General features: G+C 47.2%; 7 protein-coding genes across 7 annotated transcripts; 4 read left to right on the top strand and 3 right to left on the bottom strand.

The window, feature by feature from the left end:
• The first annotated feature begins 44 nt into the window (after positions 1-44).
• On the top strand, positions 45-3,756 carry LY89DRAFT_636366 (uncharacterized protein). The gene is made up of 9 exons (XM_018211486.1): positions 45-296; positions 404-694; positions 758-838; positions 894-989; positions 1,046-1,392; positions 1,442-1,820; positions 1,896-2,754; positions 2,802-2,926; positions 2,975-3,756. The coding sequence occupies exons 1-9, from the start codon at positions 174-176 to the stop codon at positions 3,707-3,709; spliced, it is 3,036 nt and encodes a 1,011-aa protein (XP_018076744.1). The 5' UTR covers positions 45-173; the 3' UTR covers positions 3,710-3,756.
• Positions 3,757-3,782: 26 nt separating this feature from the next.
• On the bottom strand, positions 3,783-4,591 carry LY89DRAFT_704132 (uncharacterized protein). The gene is made up of 3 exons (XM_018217359.1): positions 4,379-4,591; positions 4,192-4,327; positions 3,783-4,142 (listed from the first exon to the last, which is right to left on the bottom strand). Exons 1-3 carry the CDS (start codon positions 4,514-4,516, stop codon positions 3,889-3,891), a joined length of 528 nt encoding a protein of 175 aa, XP_018076743.1. The 5' UTR covers positions 4,517-4,591; the 3' UTR covers positions 3,783-3,888.
• Positions 4,592-4,730: 139 nt separating this feature from the next.
• Positions 4,731-6,542, top strand: LY89DRAFT_680523 (terpenoid cyclases/Protein prenyltransferase). Its single transcript, XM_018214093.1, has 6 exons — positions 4,731-4,770; positions 4,897-5,556; positions 5,605-5,650; positions 5,701-6,014; positions 6,072-6,186; positions 6,236-6,542. The coding sequence occupies exons 2-6, from the start codon at positions 4,954-4,956 to the stop codon at positions 6,373-6,375; spliced, it is 1,218 nt and encodes a 405-aa protein (XP_018076742.1). The 5' UTR covers positions 4,731-4,770; positions 4,897-4,953; the 3' UTR covers positions 6,376-6,542.
• Positions 6,543-6,615: 73 nt separating this feature from the next.
• On the top strand, positions 6,616-8,466 carry LY89DRAFT_714200 (Zn-dependent exopeptidase). Its single transcript, XM_018218109.1, has 3 exons — positions 6,616-6,754; positions 7,021-7,028; positions 7,068-8,466. The coding sequence occupies exons 1-3, from the start codon at positions 6,732-6,734 to the stop codon at positions 8,327-8,329; spliced, it is 1,293 nt and encodes a 430-aa protein (XP_018076741.1). The 5' UTR covers positions 6,616-6,731; the 3' UTR covers positions 8,330-8,466.
• Positions 8,439-9,692, bottom strand: LY89DRAFT_680520 (uncharacterized protein). The gene has a single exon (XM_018214092.1). It carries the CDS (start codon positions 9,361-9,363, stop codon positions 8,452-8,454), a length of 912 nt encoding a protein of 303 aa, XP_018076740.1. The 5' UTR covers positions 9,364-9,692; the 3' UTR covers positions 8,439-8,451.
• Positions 9,693-10,941: 1,249 nt separating this feature from the next.
• Positions 10,942-13,211, top strand: LY89DRAFT_728536 (uncharacterized protein; the record flags this gene model as incomplete). Its single annotated transcript, XM_018219276.1, has 2 exons — positions 10,942-12,202; positions 12,250-13,211. 2 exons carry the CDS (start codon positions 10,942-10,944, stop codon positions 13,209-13,211), a joined length of 2,223 nt encoding a protein of 740 aa, XP_018076739.1.
• A 760-nt stretch (positions 13,212-13,971) lies between these two features.
• On the bottom strand, positions 13,972-15,587 carry LY89DRAFT_574935 (GroES-like protein; the record flags this gene model as incomplete). The annotated part of the gene is made up of 7 exons (XM_018208774.1): positions 13,972-14,641; positions 14,692-14,818; positions 14,871-14,967; positions 15,023-15,055; positions 15,113-15,122; positions 15,306-15,382; positions 15,540-15,587. 7 exons carry the CDS (start codon positions 15,585-15,587, stop codon positions 13,972-13,974), a joined length of 1,062 nt encoding a protein of 353 aa, XP_018076738.1.
• Positions 15,588-17,432: the final 1,845 nt, after the last annotated feature.

Raw genomic sequence — 17,432 nt, 5'->3', positions numbered from 1 at the left:
GCCGATTTTTATGCACACCAAATTTTCTTAGTCGCATCCCTTGTCGTGAACAAATCCACCAAAGATGATCTCAGAATCATAACCAGTATTCTAGAAGCGAAGGTTAATATTATTGTCACCTGTTATTGCATGTCGCGTTCGGCGGGAGCTCAGAAGCCTGCAAAGCGCACACGATGGACAATCTTCAAGACCGGCAGGATGTGCCAATCTGGAATGCGATCGAAGCCAAGAACTTCAAGCAAGCTTTGAAACTTGTGGACAAGAGACTCGCAAAGAAGTCAACCGATTACCTAGAGGTATTATATCGCAACCATCTTGCACTGTCTTCTTTTTCGCGTTGAGCTTTCGTGCCCAATTAAGTCACGTGGCTGATACTTATTACACAAGCTAACTTTGACTGCAGGCCTTGAAGATCTACATTAGGTCTCTCTTGCCTCAAGTATCGGAAAAATCAGCTGTTATTCTGCACCTAGAAGACGTCGTAGCCAGAAAAGCAGTACTCTCAGACCTTGCTGCCATAGAACTATACGAAGATGCTCTAGAAGAAGTCCTGCCAGGATCCCGAGAAGTCTGGATTAAGACTATTGGAGAACTCAGATGGCGATGTATCAAAGCTGTCCCGAAGAATGAAGATACCAGTCTCGCATGCCTTCAAAGCTGTCTCTCTAGAGACGATTTGGATCATGCCCGCCAGGTAGGTCTTGGGCAATAGCCTCTGTCACTCTAACGGGCAGCGTTGCTGATACTGAGTCAAAAGATCGCCAACAGCCTCGAGAAGAATTTTCCAAACAGCCATCTATACATTTTCTGGAACATAACCTCAATGTTCATGTTTTCAGTAAGCATTGAACCCATTTATCTATCTAAATGTTAGCTTGACTCACATAAATCAGATATCACCACAATGTCCTGAAAATCAAAGAAAAATATGGGGAGGCTTAGCACTTGGTCAGATCGGCAAGCTAGCTGCAGCTACTAGACAAGCTACAGTGAGTGAATTTCGAAAGCCAAATCATATGAGAGGCGTTGACACGAGTATGTCTAGGATATGAAGCAATTACCTATCAGGTCCATCCAGACTCCTCAAGAATTACTCCTGTTGGACAGGATCACTGAAGTTTTTGGAAAATCGGAAAATCGACTAGAGTACCTGCAAGATAAACATCTAGGACCAGAATCGACTGTAGCAAAGGGGGAATGGAGCCTATGGAGACTAAGGCTGAAATTGATGACAGAAGCCAATCACTGGCAAGACCTCTTTGACCTTTGCGGGACTTTGCTGAAGCGAGCACGAACCCCGAATGATTCCAATCAACTTGTAGAAGCTTCATTCAGCGATTGGACGGTGTGGGAAGCATATCTGAAGTCAGCAAGCAAGCTCGAAAATCGCGGGTGAGTAATAAAATGGGTTTCGACTCGCCGTAGCTGACAGTAGCTGCAGAAATTATAACGAGATACGTGAAGAAGTTGAAGCACATCTAGATCCTGCTTGCGAGATCGACAAGGGCTGGAAGAGAAACGCATCTTTGGCAAAAGTAAAATTGTCTTTTGAGTGCTCCGCCTCGTTTTCACAGAATGCTCCATCGATTGGACCGAGCGACAAGCTCAGCTCTCAACCAAATGTCATACTTGACTATCTTCAGGAATATGGTGATGCTAGCACAGCATACAATGATATAAGGCAATTTGTTGAAGTGCTGAAGCCAGATGAGCGTTCTCAACTCATGTCTATGCTGGAAGATAATACTGCGTTGGAGAAGCCACAACAACCAACTGGACCGGTGGACCCTGAAGCAGCTGACATATCGGATTCTCGTAATGTGAGTTCGAGTTCTACCCGTTCTAATGTTGAAATTGTAATTACATGAGGACTTTATGCTAATGCTCTATGGCAGTTGAGTACTGCTTCCAAAATTACCAGAGCTGTGAATAGGCTCAAACTCAAACATCTTATCAAATCTAGTATTCCAGAACAAGAACGCAGACAAAGTTTCGCAGAAACTCAGCAGTTCAAGTGCAGCTCTTGTGCCAACGACTGCGGGGTGTTCTGCCGGAGTTGCCTGGTACAGCTTGCGGAAGAATCTGTTCAGTCTTACCGGTCAGCAATCAGTGATGATGGACAGATTACAAAGTCCCTTTTGAGCACTGATAGACATCCAGCTGATGACTTCTGTGTCTTAGCAGCGATGTGCTTGATCAAACTTGGCCGGAGTAATATATCTCCTCACTCCGAGAACCTGAAAAGCAGTGGTATCGTTTATCTGCTCCAAGCAATGGTATTACTGGAGTCTGCGTGGTTGCGCTCCAAATCGAACTTTCAGCTGTCTCTAATGCTGGTCCGGCTATATTCACATCTTGGATGTGGCTCACTTGCTATGAGAGCGTACCAGCGTCTATTTCTGAAGGAAGTCCAGCTTGATACCTTGTCGTATACTATGTTTGATCGGATTTCCACTTTGCATCCACACCCCATCCACGACTCGTCCGGCGGCTCCTCGAACACGCGTACTCTCATTGAGCAATTGCAGAAGCAGCAGAAGCTTTACAAGACCTCTCGTGAACATATCAACAAGAATATCTGGCTGTCCTTCAAACATGGCAGCTATAATTCAATCTTCGAATTTAGAGAAGTTACCCAGAAATTGTCTCATAGCATATCAGCTGTTATGTCTGTTGTGGAAACCAATAGGATCCATCGATTCATAACAAGTAAGGTTCCAGCTGGTGCCATCCGCCAGATGTATGGTCTGATACGTAAGTGCTTGACTTCAGGTACCTTTGCACTGCTAATTGAGAATCAGCCGCCGACGTGGAAAGTAGGGAACGTGTCCTGTCCGATAATAACGACTATGAGACGTTTCCCAACTTCGAAAGTAGCCGAGCACCAGGCTTTGAGGAGCTCAGCAGATTCATCCCAGGTCCTTCAGTACGTCACACGTGCCTAATTTCAGAATACCCGGCTGACATGACTCAGGAGTCCCGATACCGGGTTACCCTACTGGCCGAAAGGATAATGCTTATCGTAGACCCCTCTCCCGAGCTGAACGGTGAAAGGAGTATCTTGCAACAATCATTGAGTCGACATATCAAGCAAGATTCGACCTCAAAAGTGGGAGTCAAATCTATGACTCGGGCTGAACAGATTGCGGCCCACGCCCATCGTGCCATGGCAATCATCCTTACAGAGTCTTGTGACCAAGAACTCTGGCTTGAAGGAGACTTCAAGACGAGGTTGGAAGGACTTAATCAAGAACTCTCCAATCGCCTCGAAGAACTAGCCGAGCTCATTGGTGCCATGGAGACGGTGATCCCTGCTTTCCAGACCACGCTCAACGCTATTTACACAGCTTATGAAGTTGGCAGAAGTGCTTTAAATTTCTGTAAATACCTTTCTACAAAAGGCAAAGCAGTCCATTTAAGCCAAACAGAAGCAAGCAAGAAAGTTACCCAAGCTGCTGAGCAACTCATACGAGTTGTCATGGAGAAGTGTGCTTTTATAAAGAAGGGCTTAGATGAAGGAGGATGGATAGACAAGGTGTTAGAAAGCGTTTTCCCAGATTCACAGACAGGATCTGAGCTTTCATTGACAGAAGCAGTGCGAAAAGTAACTGATGAGGTCTTCATGGAAGAATGGGCTGGCGACGTAGTGGAAAGCTGGAAGGACTCCATTGCAGGATTCTCTTACATCAAGATACCCACTAAGGTGTAAGATGTAGTGAGATCGAAGTAGCAGACTCAGAAATAGAAATGCGAGGTGTTACATTCCTTCAAGTCTTTCGCTTGCCTGGTCTGATATTGATCACCGTGAACAGGTACACACAGAGCCTCCAAAGCTTGTTGTGATGCGAAATAGCCAAGCATGTTCATAAATCATAGATCATCGCTGACTCAAAGCATATCTTCTTCGGCTGCTCGTCTCTGCTGCTTCCGAACCGCAGTTTCTCTCCTTTCCTCTCTCAATGTGACGAAGATCCAGAACCAAGTGATCATCTCCACAAATGCCCATGTAAATAGCACCCTGTTCTTTAAACCTTCACCCCACGAGCTCGGACTGTATGATTTCGAGGAGTATAGCGGAGATGTATCTGAGAAGACATAGGAGTAGACCGCGAGGCAGAGGAAGAGCAGGAATCGCACCGGTGCTGGTTTGATCAGCGAAGTTACATCTGGATGTGGCAACTGGATACGAACCTTGGGAGCCCCAGTGATATTGAGAGATTTCTTCAGGGAGAGAGACGGAGACCAAGTCGCTGAAACCAATTACTGCGAGGACCGCTGACAAGAAAGCAAGAGGAGGCGATTGATTGTCGAAAGAGCGCGTGTATGGCTAGATATAAGTCAGTATGAAAGGTGAATATCGAGGTGAGTGGCTACCCACCAAACCCATAGCTTCTCCTATGATGAATACCAACGTCTGGTCTGCAATAGCTCCAGGGGAAACGAGGAAGAAATACGCAAGAGTGATGTGAAAAAGGGACAGGGACGTAATGATTGTAGCTGCAGATATGAGCGCCATGTTGGATGTATGAATCTCTGGCTAAGATCTGGGGTTTGTGTTGATTTGAAGTAGGTCACGATGCTCGACTTGCTGTCACTCACAAATCTTGTGAAACAGGGTCTCGACGGATCCCTGCAATTAGAAAAATAAGGTTGAACATTTTTCCGACGCCACGACAGGGGTAGAAAGTGTATCCCGCGTCAACCAGCCAGCCTAGGGGTCATGGTATGCACAAAGACCGTGTATACGATGCGTGAATCTATAACACTCATGTAGGTATTGTTCGGATGCTAGCAAAATGTATACTCCTTCACTGTGTTGCCTCTTGTCCTACTTTCGTCCATGATTTGGCTGCAAGCTCAGCTTCCCTTAACTTGATTCCCCACTAAAGAATCCAGAATTCTCAGAAACTGGAGCTTTTAAAATCCTCATAAAAGCTCAACACATCGCCGACGATGGCTGTCCAAGAATTGAGTCTTGATGTCGCGCTCCACATCAAGTACTGGCATCGATGCCTCAAGAACGTTCTTCCAACAGGATATACAAGCATGGATTCCTCACGTATGACTCTGGGCTTCTTCATCCTCTCTGCCCTCGACCTTCTTGGAGCTGGTGCCGAGACATTCCCAGAAGATGAGCGAGCGAATATCAAAGATTGGATTCTGAAGTGCCAGCACCCCGATGGTGGCTTCTGCGGGTCTCCAAATCACAAATACCCTGATGCAGCCTATGTTGATGTTGGACATGGCAAGCAGACGATGGATCCTGCGAATCTGCCAGCTACTTATTTTGCTATAATGGGGCTCAGTTTTGTTGGTTCGTTGGATGGGGTGAGACGGGATGATTGTTTGAGGTGGATAAAAGGGCTCCAGAGAGAGGACGGGAGCTTTGGGGAGTTCATTACCCAAGACGGCGTTATACAGGGCGGGACTGATATGCGAATTTCTTATGCTGCTATGGCTATAAGATGGATTTTGAAGGGCGACTACGACTCGAGTAAAGAAGATGGAGCAGACATCGACGTTGACCAACTCGTCAAATATATTCGCTCTGGACAGGTATAATATAAGGTGTCTTGCCGAGGTCAGATGCTGATCTTTCCTTAGACCTATGATGGCGGAATAGGAGAGTCGTCTCGGCATGAAGCACATGGTATGATGCAGCCTGTCTAGCAGAAAGGACTTACACTGATGTGTATGAAGCCGGATATACATATTGCGCCATTGCCTCGCTCAAACTAGCCAACAGATTATCCAAGTCAAAAGATTCGGAGCCGATCTCAGGCCTCACAAATGTTGATTCGACGATCCGTTGGCTCGTTTCAAGACAGACGGGCTATACCACCGAGTCAGATGAGGAGGAGGAAGGAGACGCAGAGCATGCACCTGCTGTGAAATTGCAGGGCATCTATACCGAGGAACCAGCACATGAAGACGAGGAATTTGTTGGCTTCAATGGTCGCTGCAATAAACGTGCGGACACCTGTTATGCCTTCTGGGTTGGAGCAGCAATTAACGTATATCCCACTCTATCTGCCGAATACGACGCAGTACACTGACTGACCGGACGATAGATGCTCTGCCAAGAGAAAGTCGAACTCCTGGACATTCCAGCGATCCGTCGATTCCTCTTCGAGCAGACACAGCATAGAATAGGAGGATTTGGGAAATGTCCGGGAGATCCTCCAGGTTCACCACTCTCGGCTTTCCTAATATGACCTTTCTAACCGTGTTACAGATATCTATCATTCTTACTTGGCATTGGCTGCGCTTGCAACAATGAAGGAGCCTGATCTGAAGCCATTAGATGCAGCTCTTTGCGTCAGTATTCAACAAAAAGAAAAGATCGAGCAGGTTCGTAAGGCGGCCTTGGTCTAGGCGAGGATATAGAAGCATGGATACAGCTTCTGAATGTGGGAGGTTGGTCCCGACTTTGAAGCATGACGGCTACCGAAAGGAAACTCCGAACGTTAGCGGCGGCGATGAAGTCCGGGTGAAAGCAGGAGAGAATGAACCGATGAGAAGGGGTCTTGAGGTTGTTTAGGTAGAAATAAAGTTTCTAAACATCTTAATAAAAAAGACTCCTCAAACTTCGCTCATCACACTTTGATAGCCTTTGCCAAAGATACACTTCGTCTTTGTGTTATCCTTGATCATAGGCTTGCCATACGGCATAGCAAACCCCATGATGGTCTATTTTCTTACCCAAGTCGAAGTACTTTGGATCACACGTGATGGTTCTCATCATCCTACCTAGGTATGTTTTACCGACCAACCAAATTCCAAGATCAAGGGCCATGTAGTCATCGTGCTCAAATTCAGAGACTCTATCAGAGATTATAGAGAGTTCCGAGCATCCTTCCTATGCGGGAGAATGCCAGGGAGTCTTGTCACTGAAAGTCGAGATGACCTCTAACCTTACCGTGTTCGCTCTTTGATATATTAACGGCCGACTTTACAGTACATCTCCCTCCTCTGCTTAGCTCTCTTCATATAATTCTGGAACCAATGGAAGCAAAGTAGTGAATACAGTAAGTGCCACAAGGTGGCAAGCTAACAAGGTGCTTCAGGTCTCGGACTTTGCAGAGCTATAGCTAAAGGTGGGGTTACGAACTCCAGATACCAAAAGGACAAACTCCAGCTCTCGAGCACTACAACGACTACACCCAAGAAGCTCAATCTGCTTGACGGAGAGATGAAGATTTATCTTCTTTCGACCTTTTTGTTGGCGAGCTGGGCCCACGCCGCTCTCTCAATTGGTGCCCAAGAACCAATCATCAACCCAACCTCCTCTTCACTCCTCGAGCTTCACAAAAGCCTCATCGAGCACGAATCGATTACTGGCAACGAGCACAACGTTGCGAAATACCTGATATCCTACCTGAAGAGTAAGAACTTCACGGTCGAAACCCAAGATGTCGGTCCTTTCGAAGGCTCGAACAAACCCCGCGAGAACATTCTGGCGTATGTAGGGAAGCAAAGGAAGACCAGGACGTTGGTTTCGTCGCACATTGATACCGTGCCCCCATACTGGGAATACAAGTCAATTGGAGATGAAATCTGGGGCAGAGGCAGTGTGGACGCGAAGGGGAGTGTTGCGACGCAGATCATAGCTGTTGAACAGCTTCTTGCAGCTGGAAAGATCGCTGAGGGCGATGTTGCTCTGCTCTTCGTTGTCGGGGAAGAACGTGGCGGTGATGGCATGAAGAAGGCGAATGATTTGGGCATGGAGTGGGAAGCATGCATATTTGGAGAGCCTACGGAACTGAAGCTTGCGAGTGGACACAAGGGGATTATGAGTGTTGACCTGAAAGCAAAGGGGAAGGCTGGACATAGCGGTTATCCTGAGCTTGGTCGAAGTGCTAATTCGATGCTGATCCCGGCATTGAATGCTTTGCTGAATATGGAGCTCCCTTGGAGTGAGAAGTATGGAAATACAACTCTGAATATTGGGAGAATAGAGGGAGGGGTTGCGCCGAACGTCATTGCAGAAGAGGCTTCTGCCAATATTGCCATTCGTATTGCTGATGGAGAACCAGTGGTAATTGAGAAGATAATCTTGGACACACTCGAAGCTGTTGGACAGAAGGTTGATGTCTCTTTTGGTGGCGGCTATGGACCTGTCTACATTGACAGTGATGTTCCGGGCTTCGAGAAGATTGTCGTCAATTACGGAACAGACATACCGAATCTCAAAGGAGATCACAAGAGATATCTGTATGGCCCGGGATCAATCCTGATGGCACATAGTGATCACGAGCACCTCACGGTCCATGATCTAGAGGCTGCTGTCAAGGGTTACAAAACTTTGATCGAGTATGCTTTGAAATAGTTATATCTAGATAGATACCCAATCCGTTTGGACAATTTGTTTCATTTCACCTTGTCTCCTTTTCCATAGACGGAACTAATTCCTTTGGAGTCTTTTCATTGCTTCTGAGCTCATATATATGGCTATTCCTTCTGATGAATCTGGGTCAATTGTTTGAATACAGGGCTGCCAACGATTTCGTCAAAATCCCGTGCCCAATACATTTGTTCTTGGTTCCCCTGATCAATCTGAATGTTACCAACGTATATCCCAATCTGCTTCAACCTCTTCATTAAGTCACTCTGTCCATCATCAGACATAACAACCCCAGTTACCCCATTTGCGGTCAAGCACTCTATATCTGTTCCTGAGTCTCCAATATAAAGCAACGTTTGCTGTTCTTGTTCTGATGAGATACCCCATGTGTAAAGGAGCCTCTTCGTAGCAGAAAATTTTGCACCAGATGTAGCCATTACAGGACGAGACGCTCGTTCCTCAATTTCAAGACCGACAATGAAGCCTCCACTAAGTATCGAATTTGCCAATATGCTCACCTTCGCCTTTTTATCACCGACAGTTGCTTTGAGAACTCCTCGAATGAAGTCAGACGAAAAGTTCACTGAGACCACTCCCCAGACAATTCCGCAATCTGCAAGGCTCGTCACAAACTCTTGAAAACCTTTCCTTACAATCACTTGCCCCTCTTTGACCGCATCGTGTCCATGTTTTTCCCAATCCTCGATTCCTTTAAATAGGCCCGAATTGCTTACACGTGCGAAGCTCTTTAGCTCAATTTCACGGAGACTCCTGTAGTACTTGAGTTCTTCTTCCAGAGTTGACCTTTCCTCCTTCACTGGCCTATAGGCCTTGATATGGTTTGAGTAATCTTCACTGTACTTCGAGAGAATGGAAGCCCATGCTCTTGAAAGCTCGATCCCCTGATCTTTCTGAGATGAGAGGCCGATATTAGCCAGGGTCGAGATGGTGTCCTTCGTGGTTATTGTCCCATCAAAGTCGAGGATCACCGCTATCCGCTCGGAACTACCGCGGTACATCGTATAATGACGGCGTATTCGAACAGCGCCGAGGGACTGTGTTTGTACACTGGCTCTCCAACGTGAAAGGAGAAATTCTAGCTTGGTGGCAAGTTGCAAGACCATGAGCGTTGGTGGATAATTGACATCAAACTTCGAAAACGTTTACTGTCACTGGCGGATTTACGAATGCTAGTTGTATCGCTACATGATACTACCGGTAGCACTGAATCTGTGGTCTCCACAGTCAAAATTCGGAACGACTGTTGAAAGTACTGTTCAGGCGGACTGTATTTCTGGTAAATAAAGATTCTCCAAATTGGTCAGACTGATGCAAACCTCCGTGAGTGACGAATCAGAGGTCTGACTCTGTTATTTTTTCCTTCCTTTCTTTGACAGTTCAGGGCGTCTTACTAAGCCGAGATTATCTACTGCGAATCGGCTGCATTGAACGCCAGCGTCTGTGAATTTAAGCTTACCCCTGCCCGTCATGGCTGAGACTGAAACCTAGAAACAGCAACCGAGCCCGAAAGATGCGATGGAATCCCTCAATAGCGTCCGTAGATCAGTGGGAAATGGAAAGGGTAAATGGCTGGAGGGATGTCTTTCGTGTCTTTTTCCAGACGTTCCCCAAATAAGTTTCCACTGGGACATCATGGTCTGTATCTTCATCCAATAGCCAGGGCCCATACGGTCCCAGTTTGAGTCTGACAGAACTTGAGACTTGGTGCTTCCTGGGCGTCGAGTGCACGTGCCGCTACCCAATCCACTACACTAACCGCTATGTTGATGCCTTTCCCTCCTAAACCCATTCGATAAGAGGACAAGATATTCGGACATTCTTCGAGAATCAAGTCCCTCGACGGAATTATTGCGCATTTCCAAAGTAGCACTCTGTTCAACGCTGCCAGCACTCATATTCAACCACCAGAATCATTTGCTTCAATAGCCACAACTTCGGTAAGCGCATGTCTTTCTTCTGGAGCTTCATAGCCCATGCGATCACACGGTGCTCAAGAGCTCGATTCTCATCGTCCCCAACCCTTCTTGTCAACCATGGCTGACGTTTGAGATGTTCTGCAGACTGGCAAACTGATATCACCTATATTGGGATCTTACCTCCGAATCGTCCTCGTCGCAAAACCCACCAGCTCTGCGATTAGTACCGTCACAGCTCGGGCGCTTATTGTCATCGAAATCTACAACCACAACATTCCCTACTCGACCACTTTCAATCCCTCTCGATCATAATATCAAGCTGGGGCGAAGCACTTTGCGCGACATCACATTTGATCCGTCCTGATCTGGGGGCTACTCGGTTCTGTTCAAGCTTTGCCCGGCCGCAAGATTCCGACAGCATTCAGGCAGCAAACACATCTATCGAAAGTCTACTAGTTTCAGGTTCCCGTTACCTTTGTATGCGAGAGGCTTTCTGGAAGCCCATTCCTCCACAATTACTCGAATCTGAGTGGGCGGACAGTTGTTTCGCACTTTCGCGCATAGCCTCAAAAGGCTGCTCAGCCACCGCGCCAGTGAGGCTGACCACCGCATCACAGAAATCAACCTGATCGTGTTCTAAGAACAGCAACAACAGTCACTATGGATCAACAACGTGGGCGGTCACCCTCTGCGGGACATCAACAGCTTCATATAAACCAGAGCCACTCTCCCTCACCGCAGCCATATCAAGATAATGCCAATTCGATTGGGCTAGGACTAGGCCTTGACAACAACGCAGGCAACAACAACGGTAACGGTCAACAATTTATGAACGGTGGCTTCAATTCGAACAACGGCCTTCCATCTTATTCTGAGAGTAACGAATACTTGAATCAACAAGGACAATCGTTCTCACAAGGCAGTCTTGGAGAATCCAATTACGCGCAGAGCCAAAACTTTGGAGGACAGTTCAAGTCAGAAGAGGGAGCTTCTCCTTTCAATCAACAGCACGGCAGTTTCACGCAAGAATTGCTAAATCCAAATCTCCCGACCAATTTCAACGACGGCGACTTTCCTCTCTTCTCGACGCCTGGAAATTCTACAGACCAGTACGACCCTTCTTTTTTCATGAGCGAGTTGCCCTCTCAATCTTCAAATCAGCAGTCCGTGAACCCCTCACAACTCGACATGGCTTCTCCACAGATGCACCAAACTCCTACCCCGCCAAATCTACTTCAACCAAATTCTCAATCTCCTGCATCCGCACATCAATCGCCCTCCTTCAACCAGGGCGCCTTTCAGCCATCACCAAACCACTCCAGAAATGCATCACTTGGGCCTGAAAGTGCTGCTTTCCCTGGTCAGAACCTCGAGTGGAGCAATATGATGGCACCTCAATTCACCACTCACAGACGGACACCATCTGAATACTCTGATGTATCTGTCTCCTCTGCAGCGCATTCGCCCAACCTTGGCCATCATGACGCATTCGACTCCATAGAGCAACATCATTCGCCAATGCAGCATCCGCAAGATTCAAGCCTTTATCAAGAAGTCCTAAGCATTGGTAATTTCTCTTTGTCCGATCCTCAGATTCAACATGGAGCAAGTCCAAGACGAGGTTTAAGTCCTGCACACAGTCCTACTATTTCTCCCCGCTTGGGACCACAAAACATTCCAAGTATGAACCAACCAAATGCATTCATGCTGGGTATGAACAACAATAATGGATTCGGCCAATCTTCCTTGTATAGTCAAAGCCAGGAGAGCTTTCCTCAATTGCAAAATGACATGGGTCAAGCACAGCAAATGGTTCCTCCAGAAATTAATGTCCAGCTCGCGCCAACATCGACGCAGAACAGCTTTGAGCCTCCGAAGCCAGGCAACTTTGACAACGATGCCTTGACACCCCCTGATCGAGGTATGGATTTCTTGTCCTCTCCACGTGATATATGCTAACAGATGTAGGACGTCGTCGTCGAGCCTTCACAGATCCGAATAACAGCGGATCTGGTATCTCTCGTCCTCACACACCAAGTGCATCTTCCACGCTTGGGTCTGATCTCGCAGCACCATCTCCTAGCTCGCACCGCTCTTTATCCCCGAACGATCGGTCCGGAGCCAGCTCACCCAGTAGACGCCGCCAATCCACATCGTCCCTGCCAAATCGTGATTACATCCTTGGCCTAGCTGATCCTGATTACCAAGGATCGGCCTCGGAAAGTGGCAATGCTAAACGAGTGCAAAAGCACCCTGCGACCTTCCAATGTACCCTTTGTCCAAAGCGATTCACTCGAGCATACAATCTCCGCTCTCATTTGCGTACACACACTGACGAACGTCCTTTCGTTTGTACAGTCTGTGGCAAAGCTTTTGCTCGACAACATGATCGAAAGCGTCACGAAGGGTTACATTCTGGGGAAAAGAAGTTCGTCTGTAAGGGCGAGCTGAAGCAAGGTGGACAGTGGGGATGCGGTCGAAGATTTGCTCGCGCTGATGCACTCGGTCGCCATTTCCGGTCTGAAGCAGGAAGAATCTGCATCAAGCCTCTGCTCGATGAAGAAGCAATCGAACGACAACGTCTCTGGAACGAGCAACGAATGCAAAATATGCACAACATGCAGCAACCCCAGCCAATTCCGGTTGATGCCAATGGCTTCCCTATGGATGCCAGTGGCAACTACACCTTACCGGCAGCCTTGTTGGCTCAGTACCCTGCACTGGCGACTCTGAGCTGGTCTGAATTGCCACAAGGGGATGTCGGCATCGACGATGATCCTAGTGGGAGAAGCAGTTTCGATGCGAGCGGCTCCGAATACTATGATGAGGGAGACGAGGGCGGGTATGTTTCCAGCGGTCCACAGCCCGGTTACGGCCAAGCACAGATGAATGACCCATACAATGGCTATTCTAGTGATGTACCTCGCTGATTGTTTTCTTGGCGTACACCTTTTCTTCTCATAATGACTATTCTAAATATTAGGCGGGTGGGGTTTGGGACACTGTTCTCTTGGGCGTATCTAGATACCACACTCTGCTTGCTCATGGCTTTTGCATGGAGCAGCATATCACAATTTTGGATCACTTTACTGGCTTTTTTTCTATGTCAATTAGACTTTGTGGCAATGCTTGCCATTGCGAATGAATTCAATGAATGTATGCTTGAAAGTCCTCATGTACCAAAAATCTACACTACAATGTGCAACTTCTGATGCTGTGCAAGAAATAGCAGTGTTCAGCGTGTAACCTATCTAAGAACAGGGTTTTGCTTACAGTCGCTTCTGGTATCGTCCTGGAGAACATGGGAGAAGGTACGCAGTCAGAATCGGATGTTCTTGGAGATTCTTAAGGCGAAAAAGGGTGGATCTGATTACACCTTGACAACATGGTCGAAATTGCAGAACCATTCACATCTAGCAGTGTTGAAAAAAACCGACTCAGAGAGCTAGGACAATCTGCAATTTCCTATGTCCGAAGCGGATTCCAGACATTGGTCGCTTCCGAATGCTGGCAATTTTCGAGCGAACCTCTCTTTTGGGATAGCGAATAAATAAGCTGCTGCCCGCAAGCAATTACACCAAAGAACTTTAACAGCTTAATATCCATCCTCAAAGTTGCTTGTTTTTCATTTGAATTTCATATTGGGGCTCATTATCTCAGGTGGGCAAGATACTGAATATCAGTCATCTTCTACATAGTGAAGACCAATTTCTCGCCAGACACCTGCCCAGCCTTCATAGCTTCAAGCCCTTTCAACGCACCCTCAAGACCCTTCCCATACTTATCCACACTGGGTCTATGGACCTTGATCTTTCCATCGGCTAGCAGTTCCCTCGTCAACTCCCAGAATTTACTGCCCTCCTCAAAGTCAGCTGGAACGGCAGGAACCTCGTTGGTACCGAACTTGAAACTCTCTCCAACGACGGTATACGCCAGCGTATGCTGGTTCTTGACCTTGTCGTTGATAGCCGTGACCTGCTCGTCCGGAACGGGCAGGAGCGTGGAGTAAGTCCCGCCTTCGGATGTAGACATCGCGGAGACGGTGATCTTGGGACTGTCGCCTTCGGCGATACAGTCAAATGCTAATGTAACGCTGTCTTTGGTAAAATCTTTGATTTCTTGGGAGCAAGTGGGAGAGTTGTAGTCAAATGCTGCAACTGCGCCGAGAGACTTGACATAGTCGAAGTTCCTGGGAGATGAAGTCGTGATGACGTTCAGACCGGACAGTTTGGCGTATTGGATGGCTAGGGATCCGGTTGCGGTGGAGCCGCCGTAGATTAGGAGGTATTTCTTCTCGGTAGAAGAAGAGGGCTTGTTTGGAAGGGGAAGCTTGAGAGATTGGTAAAGTCCTTGACCGACGCTTTGGGGTTGTTAGTCTTTAGCTGGGGCACTAAAAAGTCAAAGACTAACGTGGTGATTCCAACACCTAGAGTGGAAGCTTCCTCGAAGCTAATATTGTCCGGGATCTTGATCTGGATGTCACCCTTGGCTGTGATGATATTTGCAAAAGCACCGTCTTCGTGCTCGACCATGTTTCCTATGTAAGGTGAGTAAAATGGCCCATGGTTCTCTAGACGTTGGAACTTTACCTCCATGTACAAATCCAGCCACTCTGTCTCCTTTCTTGAAGCCTTTGGTGACCTTGCTGCCGACTTCTTCAACGATGCCTGCATAATCACATCCAATCTGAGGGAAATCTCGTCAGTCTGGGATTTCTTGAGGGTCAATGAGATGTGGTTACTCTTTCACCTTCCTCGCAGAGAAAGTCAATATGCTAAGTCCAGTTTAGTTCACTTTCCAGGTTGGGCAAAGTCATCTTGGAGATGCCGACCTTCCAATCACTGGGACGAATTAGTATAATAAAATACTAAAATGGAAGCGAAAGACTCTGGCAGCCGGGAGCTGTCTCAAGAACCTTCAGACGGATACATTTCGTTTGCAATATGTCTCGGCTCTGCCCGGTTCCCGGCTCACAGAACTCTCATATAAGAAGACAGCAATTTAATAAAAGAAGTTGAGCATACGTGGGATTCAGTGCGATTGCTTTGGTCTTCACGATGATGTAATCATCCCTGACTTTAGGGACGCTGACCTCAGTGACCTGGAAGTTGAGGAGACCAAATTAGTAACTCCATTTCATACATTCTGAAGAGTAGAACGCTCAGAAACCGTATGATATCCATAAAGTTCGTAGTAAACCTCAAAAATAAAACTTCTAGACATAGTATAGAGTTGAGATATTCATTCAGGAGACATACCTTGGCATCGCCCTTCTTTTGGACAACAATAGCTTGAGTTTTAGACATTTTGACTTTTAATGTATTGGAAACCACGGAACAAGATGGGGAAAAGAGGAATATGGAATGAAGGACGACTCCATTTTAAATACTCTTACCCCCTACGTACCGGTAGTCCGGTTATTCAAGAGGAGTTTCTTCATTAATAATGGCCAACGAACGTTTTTCAAGGATACGTAGCTTGACGCTTCGGCGATAACCAAAAACCCCACAACGTTCGGGTCTTGATGTCACTGACTAAGAAGCGCGAGTCGTCCTGGACGGCATTTGATGTGTAAGCAGGGATGCAGATGCAGTATCTTTTGTAAATGGTCATCTCTTCCTTGTCAAATATTAGATAAACTTTCAGTTGCTCAAAATGCTTAGAAAAGTCACCTCGTCAATGTTTGTCACACAACATGCTTAGTTGCATGCTGCATCAACCCCGCTGCCCGGTAAATACAAGAGTGACCTGCCATGAAATCATACGTACTATCTCATGGTTCACGGCAGCAGTCCGGGAGAAGAGATTTGATTGTCTGTGCACTGTAAGGAGAATTGTAGAGAAGGAGGTTTAGAAAGCTTTACTGCCTAGAAGAATCTCTATCTATCTCGCACATGGAAAGCTCCGTAAGAAGCTCCGTGTACCAGCGGAACGAACCGTGCAGCTCTCGTCGATTTGCCCCTCCTGCAATCGTTATCGACCGGCCTCCGCACGATCCTTGCATGTTCTGGAAGATCTCTGAAACTAAAGGAAAGAACGAAACCTGCTGCTCGGTCATCCCTTTGTGCGGAACAACATGTGCACTTCATACATATATGAACGACGACCAAGAGCAGAGATCAGCTCAGATCAGATCCCGTACCTGCACTTCGAGGCGCGGCATGCGACCCGGGAATAAAAAGGGGCAAACCCATTCTTCACTCACTTTCTTACGCGGCTAATCAGAGAAGTGATACAGTACGGTTTGGCAACCGACAGGCTCTCGCCATGAATTCTATGACGCTGCTCCCGATGTGGATCCTGGGTACGGATACATGACTGCCAGCGTGCCATAGCGTGCGAGGTACTGTAGGAAGGAGTATTGTTGTGTGGTGAGGTGAGTTTTATTGTCCGTTGACTCCTTTTTCTTTTTGCCTCTCTGAAATCGACTCGTGGCCTCTTCCGGATTTAGTATTTATCCCAAGTATAGCGATGCGACTCCTCGCGGGACCGTGATATAATAAGGGCATGGCTATGTTAAGTGATGGACACGGTCACATCCAGAACGAGGTCGTGGCGGTCATGCATCCTGACGCCGGAACGAATCAACAGAGTCTGTTTGTGGTCGGCTCCCGAGAGCAGCACACCACCATTTTTCAGTGCTCACCGAATGTCCTGACCAACCGCAATGCTTGCGAAGTGATCCCTTTATGCACAATCCAATTGTGTCTCCCAATTTGACGAAATATTTCCTCCTTTTCTTGAGCCAGACTTGCGGTGAGGCCTGGGGAGAACATTATGATGGGACCTGGACGAATGGATGGAGTTCTCTTGTCATATATTTTGTTGGCGCTGCTCCTTCTCCGAATCGCTGGGCTGCACTGCAGTCCCACTGCTACCCGCAAGCACCAGCCCGGCGCATTGCCGTTCAGAAGTCCTCGCGCCGTTCTTTTGCTTTTGCTCATGCTCATAGCGCGTGTCAACACCGTACAATAGAAAATGAAAAAGAATATTGGTGACCCTCATTGTCGCTCTGCTCTCTCGAAATTTTGCGAGATCAATCTTGCTATTGTGCGTGTATCGGCGGAGGCACAGACAATCGTTGATAAGGGCTACTTTTCAAGGGTGAAATTTCCCTGCCCGGTGTCTCAGTTGCCAACCACGAGAATAAA

Source organism: Mollisia scopiformis, assembly GCF_001500285.1.
Source record: "Mollisia scopiformis unplaced genomic scaffold LY89scaffold_3, whole genome shotgun sequence".
NCBI lineage: Eukaryota > Fungi > Ascomycota > Leotiomycetes > Helotiales > Mollisiaceae > Mollisia > Mollisia scopiformis.
This window is presented reverse-complemented; position numbering and strand designations above follow the sequence as displayed.